The sequence below is a fragment of the Phaenicophaeus curvirostris genome, chromosome 22, assembly GCF_032191515.1.
Source record: "Phaenicophaeus curvirostris isolate KB17595 chromosome 22, BPBGC_Pcur_1.0, whole genome shotgun sequence".
In the NCBI taxonomy this organism is placed as follows: domain Eukaryota; kingdom Metazoa; phylum Chordata; class Aves; order Cuculiformes; family Cuculidae; genus Phaenicophaeus; species Phaenicophaeus curvirostris.
In genome coordinates this window covers 7,181,579-7,199,313 of record NC_091413.1, presented here as the reverse complement: position 1 = coordinate 7,199,313, position 17,735 = coordinate 7,181,579, and the positions used below count along the sequence as shown (strand labels likewise).

Here is a 17,735-nt window from a genome sequence, read left to right as displayed (position 1 = left end):
GGAAGAACTCCTCAAAATCAGTTGAACTGCCTCATGTATGAGAAAAGGGACTGTCGCTTCCCCAGAAGGGCTGACACAAGCCTTTCTTGCAGGGAAAGGCTCCACGACATCCATCAATGGAAAAAATTCATCAAAAAGAGTATGGTAAGGTGCAAAAACCCCTTGTGCTGTTCAGTTTCAGGGACAAAGTTCCTCTTTTATCACTGTTCCATAGAAAAGATTCGTTCTCACTGTGTTTAAAACAAGAACTGGTAGCTTGCACCTTAAGAAGCTGAAATTCAATCCATGGAGAATAGTATGTGCTACAAGAAAAAAAAAATGAAATAAAACAAACCTCAAGGTTAGTGAAAAACACCCTTATCTGTTTTGTACTGGTCACCGCTGGCTACTGCTTGTTTTATCTTTAATTTCTTTTAAATAATTCAGGATGATAGGATTGATTCCTATCAGCTGTAAGCAACAGAACAAACTGTAGTCACTGCTGGCTCGGATTAAAACAGACACTGCGGGTTCCTTCCCTCTGAGATAGAAAGGAAAACTTCTTTATGGAAGCTGGGTCCAACGTTGCTGCCCCCCAGTCCTTACAGCCCCGCTCGCTGCTTCGGGGGCCGCGCTCTCCATTTGCTCCTGGTGAACTGGCACCTCTCAAGATTCTCTGCAAATAACAACTGCGGGGTGGCCCCAGCACCCTGGCCCTTCAAGTTTTTTATGTCAGATCTCCTGGAATTGGATGGTTTATGTTAAAATCACCTGGTGCTTGGGGCTGGCAAGAGCTAACGGATAATTTCCAGTAGGGCTGAATGACTCTGATTTCATTCTCCTTCCCCCAGCTGGAGCTGTGCTTTGAAATTCTCGCTTATTGGAGCAACGCTACGATGCTAATGGGGAGAAAACCCGAAACCAGTTGGATTGCAAATGCAGCTGTCCTGGAAGGAACAGAAAAGCCTGAACCGTGCAATCGCCGTGGCCCTTGGATGCAGAAACAGGAGGGAGGAAGCTCCAGCTGCTTGAGGAAGCGGGGTTAGGATCAACCTCGTTAGCGTGACAGCCTAACTACCCACCCCAGCCGCAGCAGCAGCGTGCGATGGAAGCCTAGGGAGGGGAAAGACATCCTGGCACCTTCCTCACCCTCCCCTCGCCACCAAAAAAAAAAAAGACAGTTAAAAAATAAATTGAAAAATAATAACTGGAAAAAAAAGAAAAAAGTAACTCAAGGCCAGAACAAAATGCAAGAGTAGGTCGGGGCCGGGCTAGCCTTGCATTCGTTCTGGGCTGGGGGGGTGGAATGAGATGATATGGGTGCAGCGTTTAGTGATGGGGTCGGGAATGGTGACGAGCAGAGAGGATGGCAAAAACTGCACACGGAAAGCTTAAAAAAATAGAAAAAGGCTGACAACTGCAGATTCTTCCTCAAAACGGGGCCAAACCCCTACAATTTGACACATTTTCTGGCCAAATTCCCCGCAGTTGAGCCCGCAGTTGCCCTGGTCTCTGTCCTACACCGGGTCAGACCCTCCCAAGTGCTTCGGGCCTCACGTCGACACTCCACCTGGCAGGAACCACCAGGGTAGCTCATGCTTGTAGCAAAGAAGCGAAATCAGAGCATTTCTGTAGATCAGCCAACGAAAAAACAAGGTGGTAAAAAAAAAATAAACAAGAAAGAAAGAAAGAAAACCAGTGCCACGGGCACAATCGCCTGCAAGAAGGAGTACAGTTTGTTATATTGCTTACAATGCAGTATTTTATCCAGCCTCTTCCAGCCAGGGACCTGTAAACCGGACTCTGTTCCAAAACCTTCCTCCTCTTCCAGTTGTCTGTGCAATGAATTGGCACTGTTCTGCTGGGCTGTCAAAGAAACTGGTTTAGAGATGCAGCTCTTCAGTCAGGTTTTTGCTCCACTTCTACCCATATAAACTTATTTGCGCTTTTCAACAGTTAAAGGTAAAGAAGATGGTTATACTTACTGAGAAAAGAGGGGTTTATCACCAGTATCCTGTGTTACTGATCAGATCAGGGGATTAAGGAGGTTGAGGGGAGAGCCGGTTACAAATTCGCAGCTGTCTGCATGACAGAAACTTCATCGAAACTAGTGTTAATTGGCTCGTCCACCAACACGGAGGTTGAAGGGCCTCAACACTAACGCTCCTGTGAATGGTCCAGAGGCAAAACCTCCAGAAGTGGGGCAAGAGCATCCGTGTGGCTGCACAGGGAGGAAAGCTTGCCCTGCGTCCACCTCTTACGTGGACAAACAGAAGAGTTCTGTCTCGGAGGTTTCAGCAGCGTTCATCTTACTCTAGAAAGAGAAGAGCACTGAGAACGGTGCCGTGGTTTTACAGGTCATGTCAAAGCGTTCCGACGCGGATGTGGATTTGCAAGAGGCGTAGGGATTGCGGTTCCCTTGACTAACTGTGGCTTGAGACATGGGGATGGTGAGCTACCACGCCTCCTGAAGCCTAAAGCATCTGATGGGCTGAGGGTCTCCTAGCACTGTGTGGAATTAGGCCACGAGCAGCGATTCCCCAAAAAAGAGTCTGGTTTGGGGAACCCAAGTCCTACAACAGCAGAGCAGTACTGCAATACACACTGGAAAAAAATACAGAGGATAAACCAACCTAAAGGTGGATGAAAAAAGGGCTCAGCACAAAAAGATTGGGGGACACGGAAGTTAAATGCGTGAGCACCTACAAGATGCCAGGCAGTAAATGGGTAGAACTGATCCAGTGGCACTGACTTGGATGCCCAGAGACCACTGGAGACTGAGTGTTGCAGCAGAGAATCGCTTCCTTTTACTAAGCTTTGGTCTCTCACGTTACAAAATTCTTCCTTAAATTAAAAAAACAAAAAGGAGAAAAGAGGAAGATTCTACTAATGAATCTAAACTGCAAAATGAAGTGAACCTGAAAGCAGCTATGCTAAAAATAAATGGTGTTATTTGAACAGAGATGAGAATCCCTCCATCACTTCTTTTCCGATAAGCCACTTAAAAAGGAAAATTACCCTACCAGTGTCTGAAAAATGCAATCAAGATTTGCCATTTGGAACGTGCTTCCAGTTCAGAAAAAACAGGTTTGCCAGAGAGCCGGCCAAGTGCGACAGACACACACACAGAGGGAAACACGCACCCGAAGGAGAAATAACACAGAAGGTAACGCCAACGCGGGCTGCCTTACCGGAGAGCGGGTCTGAGGCTGCGTGTTCATTGTTTGAGGGGCTTGAGGGTACACCAGCGTGGTTGGAGCTGCATTCTGTCCTGAGGGGTACGGAGCCTGCAGGGAACAGCAAAAGTACATTAAAAAATGAGTATATCGAACAATTCATCCTCAAAGACAGGAACTAAACCCATTATCAGATCATAGAATCATAGAATCACCAGGTTGGAAAAGACCCACCAGATCATCAAGTCCAACCATTCCCATCAATCACTAAACTATGTCCCTCAGCACCTCGTCCACCTGTCCCTTAAACCCCTCCAGGGAAGGGGACTCAACCCCCTCCCTGGGCAGCCTCTGACAGGGACCAAGGACCCTTGCCGTGAAACATTTTTTCCTGATGTCAAGCCTGACCCTCCCCTGGTGGAGCTTGAGGCCATTCCCTCTCGTCCTGTCCCCTGTCACTTGGGAGAAGAGCCCAGCTCCCTCCTCTCCACAACCTCCTTTCAGGCAGTTGGAGAGAGCAATGAGGTCTCCCCTCAGCCTCCTCTTCTCGAGGCTAAACACCCCCAGCTCTCTCAGATGCTCCTCTTGTTCTCCAGCCCCCTCACCAGCTTCGTTGCTCTTCTCTGGACTCGCTCCAGAGCCTCAACATCCTTCTTGTGGATGAATCAGATGAACTGCTGATTATTGTAGAATGGTTTGGGTTGGAAGGGACCTTCAAGCCCATCCAGTCCCACCCCTGCCATGGGCAGGGACACCTCCCACCGGATCAGGGGCTCCAAGCCCCATCCAAGCTGGCCTGGAACCTCTCCAGGGATGGGGCAGCCACCCCTGCTCTGGGCAACCTGGGCCAGGGCCTCCCCACCTTCGCAGCAGAACCTTTCTCCCCAGGATCTCATCTCAATCTCCCCTCTTCCAGCTGAAACCCATTCCCCTCACCCTATCCCTGCACTGCAATAGAGGCGACACAGACAGTTATGTTGGATGCAGCCTTCTCCATCCCAACCCATTGACCAACCCCATCCTAAGCTTCCCAAGCGCCGCCGCGGTGAAGACAGCCAAGAGGCAGGTCACCACGACACCACGTCACCAAGACCCTGTGCTGCCTGACTCCCCCAAAGCCTCCTCAGAGCCTGCTTCCAAGGAAAGCCAGAACGGGAGGTGTTGCTGATCAATCCTCCAAAATAAGACAAACTGGGAACAGGCTTGAATCGTTCAGTACAAGCCGTTGGTGCTTTGAAGCGTCTGCAGCACAAGGAGATGGCCCCGAGCCGTTACAGCTGCACAGCAGACCAGGGCTGGCTGAGTTTTTCATAGTTCCGCTGCTTTCAATGGGCTGTAACAATTTACACCACCAGATGCTCTCCCCGATGTTATTTGCCCAAAGTAACAATAAATCGGAGCTGTAGAGCTGGGCCAATTATGCATTTTAACAAGACAGATAGAAATAACCGTTCAGAGCACCTTTTTCCACTTCGTTTTCAGACGAAAAAATGATAACTTACCTTTTTTCTTTTTAAATACTTTATTATTGTAATGGCATAGAAACTGGCCCGCTATATACTTTGCTTTTGAGAGGAATTAGCTCCACGTCTACGTGCTGACTCGTAGCTCCGACACGACGCTATCGTAAGCCTCTCCTGTTTCCCTTTCCTCTCTGACCCCTGTGATGCCAGCTCTGCATACCAGCATCACCAACGGCAACCGCAGTCCCTACCGACCTTCTGGCCATGAATAAAGGAGCTCACCAGGTCCTGGGGCTCCTCTGGGCTCCCTCTATGCGTTTCAGGAGAGGATGTGCTTGCTCTGCCACGGGAGGTTCAGGCTGAACATCAGGAAAAAATATTTCACAGAAAGGGTGATTGGGCACTGGCAGAGGCTGCCCAGGGAGGGGGTTGAGTCCCCTTCCCTGGAGGGGTTTAAGGGACGGGTGGACGAGGTGCTGAGGGACATGGGTTAGTGATTGATGGGAATGGTTGGACTCGATGATCCAATGGGTCTTTTCCAACCTGGTGATTCTATGATTCTATGAAAACATTGTGAGCGCACTGAATTACAACCTAATCAACCCACGAGCCGTAGCCTTGCACAATCCCTTCCCAACTTGAAAATGAATGATCCTTATATTAAAATTCAAGAGCAGGTTTAAGGTATAAAAGGAAGCATTTCAGTCTTCAAGGTGGTACTGAGAGAACAGGTTTCACTGCACCAGCCCTCAGGCACAGCTCAGGGTGTCTGGGACTGGAGCCGTGTTACATTTGCTTTCAATAACTAAGTTTTTAAACACTAAGTTGTAGCTGGCAGCCCAAACCTGTTTGTACCAAAAAGGAAACTTCTAAGATCTCAGCTATCCAGACGGGTGATCCAATATAGAGCGTGAAGCTTTCTTTTAGGCAAACAGTGTAGGAACAGCACAAGCCAGAAAGAAACTCAGTCCTGAAGCCTGCAGATCACCCAAGTCTGAATTAGCAAACTACAAGTGTAACCAGGCACGTTCCAGCGTTGAAGGGAGAGGGAGCCAGTCCTTACAGGATGAAGGATGGATCATAGAATCATGGAATATTTTGGGTTGGAAGGGACTTTAAAGCCCGTTCCAAGATCGTACGAGGACTGCAAAGCCACCTCACCGATTATAAATATCATCTCTGACAGGGCTGAGCGGCAAACCAAGATAACACAACCTAGCATTAAATTTGCTTGAGTACTTAAACCCCATCAGAATTAAATGTAGCAGTTAAGTTATAAGCAAACAAAAAGGCACACAAAGGCTTAAAGAGCAGCCGCTGAAGGTTTCTGCTATCGAGCTGTCATCACAACCAGCTAAGTCTGGCCAGCAGCACTGTTCTAACCCAACCGAGGCTCCAGGTGCCAGGTTCCCCACAGCAACCTCGAGGAGCACGCAACACAAATCCCACCAAAGCCAATCACCACCTCAACAAACCCATTTCACAACTCTTACGCAACAAATGCTTCTGCTCCACACGCTTCAGACCAGATGGAGGCGTGCCTTAGCTGGCATTGGTGCTAAAAAACCATCCTGGGGTAAAAAAGAGGGCAGGGGGAAGCACTTTATGAATTTCTGCAGGTCCTAAGCTCACACGGAAGAACAGGGGAGCCTAAAAAACCCATCAAAACAACTGACAATAAATCACAGCACTCCTGTGTTTCGGACGAGTCAGCTGATGAAAAGCATCGCACACATTCAGCTCTCAAAAGGACTTTTTTCTGTACCGAGCATCTCTATCTGTACACAAAGTGATCACAAACACATGCAGTCATGCTGGGGATACGCAGCTTTTATGCACCATGGCTAAAATGAGATGAGCAAACGATGGCTCAGAGGGGGAGGGCTCCAAAGATGCCCTAAATAAATGACCACGGAGGGGAAAGCAGAGAAGCCAACATCTAAATGCTGGCCACATCTCGAATCTTGGGTTCAGTTCTAGGCCCCTCGCTCCAAGAAGGACATTGAGGGGCTGGAGCGCGTCTGGAGAGGGGAACAGAGCTGGGAAGGGGCTGGAGAACAGGGGTTGTGGGAGCAGCTGAGGGACCTGGGGGGATTTATCCTGGAGAAGAGGAGGCTGAGGGGAGACCTCATCGCTCTCACATCCTCCTGAAAGGAGGTTGTAGCAAGGTGGGTGCTGGGCTCTGCTCCCAAGTGACAGGTGATAGGATGAGAGGAAATGGCCTCGAGTTGCATCAGGGGAGGTTTAGATTGGACATCAGGAAAAATTCCTTCAGTGAAAGGATTCTCAGGCTCTGGCACAGGCTGCACAGAGTGGTGGTAGAGTCTCCATCCCTGGAGGGATTTAAAAGACAGGCAGATAAACTGCTCAGGGATGGTCTGGTTGGACTCGACGGTCTGCAAGCTCTTTTCCAACCAAGCAATTCTATGATTCTGGCATTGAAATCCCTGAAGTTCAAATAAGTGCAGCGCCCTGGGCTGGAAGAGAATGGACAGCTGCGGCGCTGCTCCACTTCCAAGGCTCAGCAATTGCTTCCTTAAAGCTCTCATCTCAGCGATTTGATATTTCAGAAGTGGCTGCCGGTGGGGGGGAAGGTGATAATAGTTGTGTGTTTATGAATTCCTGCAACTTGCCGGGGAAAACCCTTTCTGTCCGTTTTCCGCGCAGTTTCCACCTGGGGCTGCTGACTGCGCTAAGCTAAAAAAATAAACCCATCACTACCCCTAAAGATAACGAAAGGAGTTATTCTTAGTTCAGCTCCCGAGCCGGTTAACAAACACGGTGCCTGCTGCGTAACACGACTCCCTGGGTACTGACTGTGCCGGGAATAAACAGGCAAAGTACACACATCGGGTGCGGAAAGGGCTGAGTCACGCAGCGCGCTGCCTCCTGCAGCCGGCAAGAAGGCTTTTTTGGAACAAAACTCTCAAATCCCTAGACAGAAAGGTGTCACCCGCTGAGTTTTTGCGTTGGGTTTGGTGTAGGAAGGGGTTAAGCCCTGTCGCTGTTCCGTGAATCCTCTCTCAACTTCACAAAGAGGTTCGGCTGGGTCTATATTTATTGACGTTACATACAAGGAGGAGAAACGGTCCAGGAGTTCCACCACATGACCGTGACTCAGGAGCCTCTATTCCCATCGCTATCGCTCTGACCTTGGGCGAGGAAACCTTCAGCCTTCCAGTCACCTCCCAGTAACAGCAACACAGCCAGCGCGCTCCCGTCCAGGGTGAGCTGAAACTCTGCTGAACGCCAGCAGAAAGCTTTAATCTCTTTGGGAGGAACGTGATGGCGTAAGCGAAACATTTCATAACAATACGGAGCAGGCGGGGGCCACGGGCAGCCCTGGGAGCAACCCCAAAGGCTGTTTTCCCTGCGTGGCCACAACAGAAGCAACGCAACGCTCACATGTGAATAAAAGAAAAAATTCCTTGTCACAATGGTTTGTTGCAGAGCTACAGACTAGGGGAAGTCTGGCTGGAAAGCCTGGAGGAGAAGGACCTGGGGGTGTTGGGTGACAGTGGCTGACCATGAGCCAGCAGTGGCCCAGGTGGCCAAGAAGGCCAATGGCATCTTGGCTTGGATCAGAAACGGCGTGGCCAGCAGGGCCAGGGAGGTTCTTCTCCCTCTGGACTCGGCACTGGGGAGACCGCTCCTCGAATCCTGGGGTCAGTTCTGGCCCCTCACCACGAGAAGGATGTTGAGGCTCTGGAGCGAGTCCAGAGAAGAGCAACGAAGCTGGTGAAGGGGCTGGAGAACAAGAAGAGCAGCTGAGAGAGCTGGGGGTGTTTATCCTGGAGAAGAGGAGGCTGAGGGGAGACCTCATTGCTCTCTCCAACTCCCTGAAAGGAGGTTGTGGAGAGGAGGGAGCTGGGCTCTTCTCCCAAGGGACAGGGGACAGGATGAGAGGGAATGGCCTCAAGCTCCACCAGGGGAGGTTCAGGCTGGACATTAGGAAAAATTTTTTTCCCAGAAAGGGTGATTGGTCCCTGTCAGAGGCTGCCCAGGGAGGGGGTTGAGTCCCCTTCCCTGGAGGGGTTTAAGGGACGGGTGGACAAGGTGCTGAGGGACATGGGTTAGTGATTGATGGGAATGGTTGGACTCGATGATCCGGTGGGTCTCTTCCAACCTGGTGATTCTATGATTCTATGATCTCACTGCAGTGGTCGGATCACAGCACTTGGGGAAGGAGGGTGCCCAGCTAAAAGCTGCAAGCATCACACAGGAACCTTCAAAAAGTTTTTTTATCACGTTATGTTGAGGCATAAACATGCATGGGTTGGAAACAGAGGATAAAATTTATTGCAAGATCCGTCCCTACCCGCAAAGATTCCCAGATAAAACCACACACGTTCCTCTGGATGCAGGGGTATTTCTGCACAACAGTGCTGTGTCACAAAGGCAAGAGCCAAGCAAGATCACTGCAAAGGTCTTTCCTACACCCTGATCCAGTGGGAGGTGTCCCTGCCCATGGCAGGGGGTGGAACTGGATGGGCTTTAAAGTCCCTTCCAGTCTATGATGTGATTTTTTACAACCAGGCTCAGTTTTCCTTCCAGCCGCTGCACTATTTTCCTTGAGGAAAACCACAACAGGGAGCGTGGGACAGGCTGTGTTGTTGCAACAGCCCTCGAAGCTGCTCTTACAGCCTCTTAGAAAGTGCTCCCTGGGGTCACTGGCCTGGATGGCAGGAGTTTGGCCTTGGATACAGGTGAAGAAATCTCCTGCAGCAGCATAAACCGCTACTTGGTTCGCAAGTGAGGAATGACGCTGCCAGCAAGGCTGCAGCTATTAATTCTCAGTCACTGCTTGTTTGTTGGGTTTGCTCTCCCCTCACACAGCCTGAAATCCAACCGCCTTACTACTTAAATGACTGCAACCCAATAAGTGGAAATCTTTCAGTGTTCAGCTCGTAAAAAGTAAGAGGATAATCATTTAAATCCTGTATCTTCATTTCTACCTAATAAACCCAACTGCAGGCAAGAACAGCAGGGCTGCAGGCTGCCCCTCTGACAAAACCAGCACCTTTATTTTCCTTCAAGCTTTGCTTTCAGTGTTAAGAAAGGTGAATATCAGCACAAACTCACAGTGTTGGCAGAAGCAGCTTTCCTCTCTTCCCCTAAATGCAACTCTTCGCTCCTGTTCCTGCGCTCTGTTGGCAGTGCTGCTGGCTCCAAGCGACTGAAAATGTCTAAAACTTCCAAAGACTGAACCCTGCAGCAAGGCTTTATTTTTATCCAATATGAAAATGGTTTTACTGCACAGCAGAGACGCCAGCTACAGCCAGAGCATCCGGGAACAGCCCGGAACCTCCTACTACTGCAGCCTAAAAGACACATCATTAATAAAAGGCTCTTTTTTCCACCTGGGTGCTGACTAATGAACACCAGTAGCATCAAGTGAAAAGGATGAAGAGGTTCCTGCTCTCACTGTCTCCCTTACCATCCTCACAGGGGCTGCAGCACAGGCAGCAGAGGTGACTGAACCAGAGGGGAAGCGGCTTTTGATGTAAAATCAGCACGATGGCAAGGAAAAAACAGAATGTTTTTAATCGCGTTGGTGAGCTCTCAGTGGTGGAATCTCTAGACATGTCCAGGATTCAACTCCTTATCATGGAATTAGCAGCCTCAGAAGAGTTCAGATAGCCAAGAATCAGATCTTTCAATCCTCCGGCACCCAAAATCGACATGGGAAGCCAAAACAGCCACACAACACCTTTCCAATGTTGCTCTGCCCTTCCAGTCTCAGTCATGCCCAGGGTTCTGTTACAGAGCTACCTTGGTGAGAAGTGCCTGACAAAACCAGAACACCTACAGCACTGGGATGCCCCAACCCTGGAGCGGTTCAAGGCCAGTCTGGATGGGGCTTGGAGCAACCAGATCCAGGGGGAGGCCCCACAGCCTTCTCTTCTCCAGGCTGAACAACCCCAACTCTCCCAGCCTCTTCTCATAGCAGAGGTTCTCCAGCCCTCAGATCATCTCCATGGTCTCCTATGGACCCGTCCCAACAGCTCCATCTCCTTCGTCTCTTGTGGATTCCAGAACTGGACACAGGGCTCCAGGTGGGGTCTCACAAGAGAGGAACAGAGGGGGAGAATCCCCACCCCACCCTGCCAGCCACGCTGCTTTGGATGCAGCCCAGGATACATCAATGCATACAAGCACATTCTCACACTTCTCCTGTGAGCTATCCCAGCTTTACAGCTTAAAAAACAGCACAACAGCAATTAAACCAATAAATAAGGACAACTGCCCTCTAAAACACCTGCAGTTTGGCTTTCGTTATGTACAATGATACTTCAGCTGAGCATCATCAAACCCACTACCAGATTAAATGCACGTCCCCATGCACAGCTACGTGTTCAAATATGCAAAATTTTGTTATATATCGCATCACGCATTTCAAATTTTTTAAGCAGCCCATTTGCAAATTACTCAACATCACTGCAATCAGCTTGTCCTCATCATAGCACCCCTGTAAAATCAAAATACACAGCAGTTCTACTCTGCTGAATCTCTACAAGCCTGGTAAGATATGTCAGTAACTTGAAAACACTCTGGTTTTCTGCATATATTGGTCTACGTTAATTGGAATATTCAAAACCCCATTAAAATCAGCGATGCAAGTCCCAGAGCTCTTCTCTGACACCAAACAGGTTGTGCAGATTAAGGGTTTCCACTTTAAAACACAACTCAACGCAATCACAGAATCACGGAATGGTTTGGGTTGGAAGGGACCTCAAAGCCTGTGGAGTCCCACCCCTGCCATGGGCAGGGACACCTCCCACTGGATCAGGGGCTCCAAGCCCCATCCAACCTGGCCTTGAACCCCTCCAGGGATGGGGCAGCCACCACTGCTCTGGGCAACCTGGGCCAGGGCCTCCCCACCCTCACAGCAAAACATCTCTCCCTAAGATCTCATCTCAATCTCCCCTCTTTCAGTTGAAAACCATTCCTCCTCGTCCTGTCCCTGCACCCCCTGATCCAGAGCCCCTCCCCAGCTTTCCTGGAGCCCCTTTCAGCACTGGAAGACTCTGGTGTTCATTGGGACATATCGCCTCCTGCACACATTGTGCTTGTTTATAACCGATCCAGTAAATTGCATGGCACAGCAGGTATTGTTACAGAGGGAATACCACAAGAGAAATTATTAAACATAAGAAAATGGCAAGTTGCCTCACATTATTTTGTCTTATATTACGAATAAAAATGTGGTTCAACAAGTGGTAAAGCCTGAAAAGCATCAAACTAAAGCACAATCCATGTGACTGGGAGAACAGAAAACATGCAGGGAAACCTCCTGAAGAAAGAGATCTGGAGAATTTCAGAATAGCTACAGAAAAGCCTGATTTTCTTTTCTATTTCCACTCTAAACACCCCACATTACGAGCAATTTTAAAATTGCTTTTGATTCACAGTTGTGTCACAAGCCAAAAGAAAACCCTCCTGATAGATCATGCACCCAGGATGTGTTGTGAGGCCACAACACCGACTGTGAGAGCTTTTAGACTCAAAACAACCCCACTCACACCCGGGCGGATGGGCCGGGGACACCTCCGAGCCAAGCCAGGTTGCTCCTGAAGGAAAAAAACCTGGACAGTAGTTGAAAAAACATGAATTTTCCTGCCCTGGGCACAAAGGACCACCTGGTGAAGGACTAAACAAGCCCCTCAAGACAGTATCCACTCCAAAACACGGTGGCCACAGGGAGGGGGTAGGTCTGTGACCATGTCCTAGCCAGGCTGCAATCCTTCCTTTGCACGTGTACATGATAAAACTGGAACAGATTTTCTTTTCTTTCCTTTCCTGGCAGAAAAAAAAGAGAATTCAAGGCTGTTTCTAGTCCTTCTTAGGCACACAAGGATTAAAACTCATTCATTCATCCCACCTACGCTGTGCCTTTTGAAAGTTAACTCTTTCTAAGGTTAAATAATTATTCAAGTTGATTGCATTAATCGGCATTTAAAGCTACATTCTGCCTTCCCCACTGTCCTGGCTCTTCCCTCCTGCTGCTTTTATACCCAGTCGCTCCTTCTGAATTAGGAGACACCAAAGAAGTTGAGAATCCCTATAACAAAGCACCCAAAGCCAAAGAAGCATCGATAGCAGGGGATGAGATTTAGGGTGTGCTTCAAATTTCCAGCATAGATTCACCCAGATTTAAACTAAGGAAGTAAAAAGGACAATAATGAACCAAAAATAATGTGTATATGTTATATGAGTAAATATTCCCAGCATTATTAACCCAATCAAACCCCCACTAATCCTATTACGAAACAAGGAGTTCAGCTGCATCCAGCAGGTCTTGAACACAAAGGCCAAAAGAAGATTACGCTCCTCCTGGATTTATCAGCCATTAAATAACTCGCGTTTTCAAATCTCCACCTGCTGCCACACATTCCCGCAAGCTCAGAATTAGGGAGCTGCATGAAAAGCAGGCGCTGCGAAGAAGCCTGACCCGGACGGACAAGAAGCACACAAGGAAAGAACCGAGAAGTATGAGGTCAAGGCTTTGGCTGTTCAGATGGATATTAATGCAGGTTTCTTGCCCACAAAGCACTATCATGAGTTTAGTTGGTTAAATTTTCGTTATCCTCATTATCTTGTATGGACAGAAGACCCAAGAAATTGAAATCTGCTGTCATGAGGAGAAGAGGAACAGCACATGCAGGCAAACTCTTCACTCAACCAGTCCAAGGAGAGTTTAATCTTTCATGCTGTGCCCACACCATCGTGGCTGCCAAGATGATTGCTAATTAATACCCTGCCTGACATCCCTCTTTTCTCTGCAAGTTACAGGATTCTGGGTGGCTTTAATCAGCATGAAATCTGCTATAATAGCTATCTGCTATAACCTTTCCTGCGAGGAAAAGCTGCCAGGGTGAAGAGCTCCCTGCAAAGCCGGGAGAACCAGCTCTGACCTAAGTCTGACCAGCTCCTCAAACCCTGGGGTCAGTTCTGGCCCCTCACCACAAGAAGGATGTTGAGGCTCTGGAGCGAGTCCAGAGAAGAGCAATGAAGCTGGTGAAGGGGCTGGAGAAGAAGAGGAGCGTCTGAGAGAGCTGGGGGTGTTTATCCTGGAGAAGAGGAGGCTGAGGGGAGACCTCATTGCTCTCTCCAACTGCCTGAAAGGAGGTTGTGGAGAGGAGGGAGCTGGGCTCTTCTCCCAAGGGACAGGGGACAGGACGAGAGGGAATGGCCTCAAGCTCCACCAGGGGAGGTTCACACTGAACATTAGGACGAACTTTTTCCTGGAAAGGGTCCTTGGGCACTGTCAGAGGCTGCCCAGGGAGGGGGTTGAGTCCCATTCCCTGGAGGGGTTTAAGGGATGGGTGGGTGAGGCGCTGAGGGACATGGTTTAGTGTTTAATAGGGATGGTTGGACTCGATGATCCAGTGGCTCCTTTCCAGCCTGGTGACTCTATGATTCTATGATCCTAGGTGTCCACCAAAGATGCCCTCCACACTCAGAAAACAAAGGACAGGGTGTTTGCACAAATGAGATGATGGAATCAGGGAGGCCTCGTGCTCCGCGGGCTGTGGAAGTTTATTATCTGACTTTACACAGCACAAAGAATACACCGGCTCAGATAATGGAGAATATCTGCACTTGGGGGAATACAAGGGTAAGGTGGAGCTTGTGGGCATCAACACACAGAAGGTGTGTAGCCAGTGTGTTCCAGCCTCCGAGTGAGGAGGAACAGGCACCGTAACTGCGTCCCAGGGGCATGAATGGACCAGGTTGCGGCTAAAGCGCATTCCTCCTTCCACCCCAATCTGTTAATAAACGCTGCTTTATTAAAAGCATCTAAAATCTAAATTGGGCTACGAATGCTGGGAGGGAAGTATTGAATAAATATCATGGTTATAACAAGATTCCTACTCCCATAGAAAGGATCCAAGATAATAAAAGAAGGGTTTGGGGATCGCCTATAAACACACCACAGATGGCACCCAGACACACTTCCTGGCACGGATCCCCAGACCTTAAAGTACTAAGGAATGCCTCACTGCTACTACAAACGCTAATTTATCGATGGTGACATTTTTGAGGAGCAGAATGAGACCACAAAACTCTTTTCACTTAAGGCAAAGAACCAGATGGTAACGAGTTGCAGCGAGGACAATCTGATTTGGATTTAAACCTAGAAGTCAGGGTCTCCATACACCAAGATCCTGAGAACCCAGCTCCCTCAACACTGTCAGAAAGGGCTAAGGGGTTACTAAACACAGCTGTCAATAACTACAACAGCTTCAGACGGTCTTGATGGATGTCACAGGGTCCTCTGCTGCCAGGGAGCTCCATCACATCAGCCTGACAGTGCCGATCTGCTCAGTGCACACCATGTTCTTAATGAGAGCGAAAGCTTTCTCGAGGAAATTCCTGGCTCCTCATTCCAAGTGTGGTCAGTCGGTGCTTACAAACAGTGACCCCAGAGTAAAGGAATCCCTCGGCGTGCACATTAGAGCCCACAGGTTTAAAGGCCAAGAGTCTTTTTCCAAACCATTCCCCTCTGGCGCTGCTTCACCTCACACACCAGAACCCACCGCACTTATTCACCTCACACACCAGAACCCACTGCACTTACTCCTTGGGATCCTGCAAAACACTCCTAGGTCACGAGCAGGGATGGAATTGTCTTCTCCTGCTGCCCTAAGCTTTGCGCGCTGCCTTCTGCTCCCAGTACAACTGGAGGAGCCCTCTCCTCCTCACTGGACTGAGGGAAGCACTGCTCTGCTGCCTCCTTCCAAGCCCCAGCCTGGTTGCTTTGGAAGAGCTCCACTTTCTCATGATTCCCATCTTAAGGCACGGCTACACCATAAATTACTGTAAAATAAAGCCAGAGCTGGGGGAAGATTTACAGCATTTCAGCTGCTTTGTGTTAACCGCCTGTGTGAACGCTCTGTGCCTGCTCTGCTCACGTTGGATCGTCTCACATCCATCGGGGGCTGAGAACGCTCAGGTAAGCAGTTGCGGTGCTGGTAGCCATGCCTAAAGGGAAACTTTTCTACTCCTTTTTTCCAATGACTTCTCCTTTCCTCCGTACGCTGAGAAAGCGATTTGTCTCCAACCAGCCGCTCCTGAAGCCTGCAGGCCAAGAGAGGAGGTCAAGGAGATGCGTCCTCCTCTCCCAGTCCCAAAGAACAACAGGAATAGGGGATTTGATGTACATGGAACCACATCTGGCCATAACATCACTGCGGTAACACGTGCGGCGCATTCCCCAGTGCTGGCAGAGTTCAACACATTCCTGAGAGCAGCAGCATGACTTCAAGGCCCCGGAATTTGGGAAGCAGAAATACCGCTTCTTGCTGCAGGATGGGAGGTGTGGAACTGTTCCACATCCCTGCCAAGCTCTTCTCGTTTTGCTGCAGAAACCAATTCCGAAGGGCAGTGAAGTGCCAGAAGCCATTCATTATGAAAACCTTCGGAGGAAGCGGAACAGCTAGCCTCTCTCTTGTTTTGGCTACATCAAATGGAAAAGGTAGAAGAATAAGTGAAAGAGGCACCAACCCACAGCACCGCAGGACTGTCTCTTTCTGTTTACTGAAATAAAGTTAAAGGAAAGCCAGCTAGATAGGTACAACATAGAATCATAGAATCACCAGGTTGGAAAAGACCCACTGGATCATCGAGTCCAACCATTCCTATCTAATATTAAACGAGGCCCCTCAGCACCTCATCCACCCGTCCCTTAAACCCCTCCAGGGAAGGGGACTCAACCCCCTCCCTGGGCAGCCTCTGCCAGTGCCCAGTGACCCTTTCTGTGAAAAATTTTTTCCTGATGTCAAGCCTGAACCTCCTCTGGTGGAGCTTGAGGCCATTCCCTCTTGTCCTGTCAAGATGCTGAGATGCCTGCTGGATAGGAGCGAGAGAGTGACCTCTGCTGAGCCCCGGACCAGCCCTCAGCACCCACAGTAATTCCTGACCACACCAGCCAAACACAAGCAACACATCTTATCCCTGGGAAAATTATTTTTAGACCTAAGTGATATTTGAAGCCCGAAACCACATGTACATATTTTCATTCACCGCTGCCTAAACAGCAGCCTCTATGCTGGAAAGACTCAGTTTTAAGAGCATTCATTAAGTCACAGTCTGGTGGAGAAAACAACGCCCCCTTAATCAGGTTCTAATTCCCATGATGTGGTCTCTTCCTTACCTCTTTCTCTGTCAAATCAAGAACACACGCACCCCCCTCGGCATTGAACAAACCCACACCGCTGCGTTAGGCACCACTGGACAAACGTGAAGACAACTTTTGCTCAGTGTTAATAGTCAGTGCAGGTTTGGACACAGAGGAGTTTGTTAAGTGCAATATCACTGTTCAAGAAATCCCTACAGAACCTCTCATCACAACATCCCATCAGCTCCGCTCCCTTTATCCCAAAAGGGAGACAACAAGATTTAAAGACTCTAATAATCAGACAAAAAGAACAATTACAGCAGGCAACAACTTTTAAGTAATGAAAGATATAAAGGATTTCGATTGTTTGCTTAAAATAAACCAAATAAACAAAGTCGTGAGGAAAGTTCACAGAACAAGTGATCTGGAAATAAGAAACTTCCATTCAGCTCATTTCTTAAATCAAGCAAAATAGGGTGCTCAGCAAGACCCACAGAGATAAATGAGGGACGCAGTGAGCACTTTCACCCAACACTTTCACCCAATGCTCTGCTCTGCCGAGGAATTTATTCTCATCACATAATACTGCAACTCAACCCCTGACAGGGCTCCAAGCAAGACACACACAAGTATATTCAGAATTCTAGCGTTTAAAACCCCAACACCTTAAGGTTTACCAAACCTCCAGCAGATCTGTGGTATGTAAGACTTTCTCTGGGCACAGCTAACCCCGTAAGGGCTCATGGCAAGAACGCTGAGACCCCCGTTAAGCGTTAATTGTTCCATGTTAACTCTTCAAGGAGGGGCAGATGACAGGACATCACCTCAGTGAAATACCTGGGCAGAGGTGAGCGGGTGCTGCGATGGAACAAAACCCACTATTTCTGCTGCTTTGCTACCAAATCCAAGCTTATAGGACTCACTTGGGGCAATCTCCCCAGACCACACTCCTCTATAGTCCCAGAACCGATGTTTCGCCTGGCTTTTAACCTCAGA

At 48.9% G+C, this 17,735-nt stretch overlaps 1 protein-coding gene across 20 annotated transcripts in view; it reads right to left on the bottom strand.

The window, feature by feature from the left end:
- Positions 1 to 17,735, bottom strand: part of EIF4G3 (eukaryotic translation initiation factor 4 gamma 3) — a 152,705-nt gene that overhangs the window by 81,056 nt on the left and 53,914 nt on the right. For 12 of the 20 annotated variants that reach the window (XM_069874865.1, XM_069874868.1, XM_069874861.1 and 9 more), the window contains exon 4: positions 3,171 to 3,266. In XM_069874865.1, coding sequence (XP_069730966.1) covers positions 3,171 to 3,200 — 30 coding nt within the window. In that variant the 5' untranslated portion in view covers positions 3,201 to 3,266. Of the gene's footprint in view, positions 1 to 1,731; positions 1,846 to 3,170; positions 3,267 to 17,735 lie in introns of all 20 variants that reach the window. The other 8 variants (XR_011338996.1, XM_069874857.1, XM_069874854.1 and 5 more) reach the window with 1 other exon arrangement.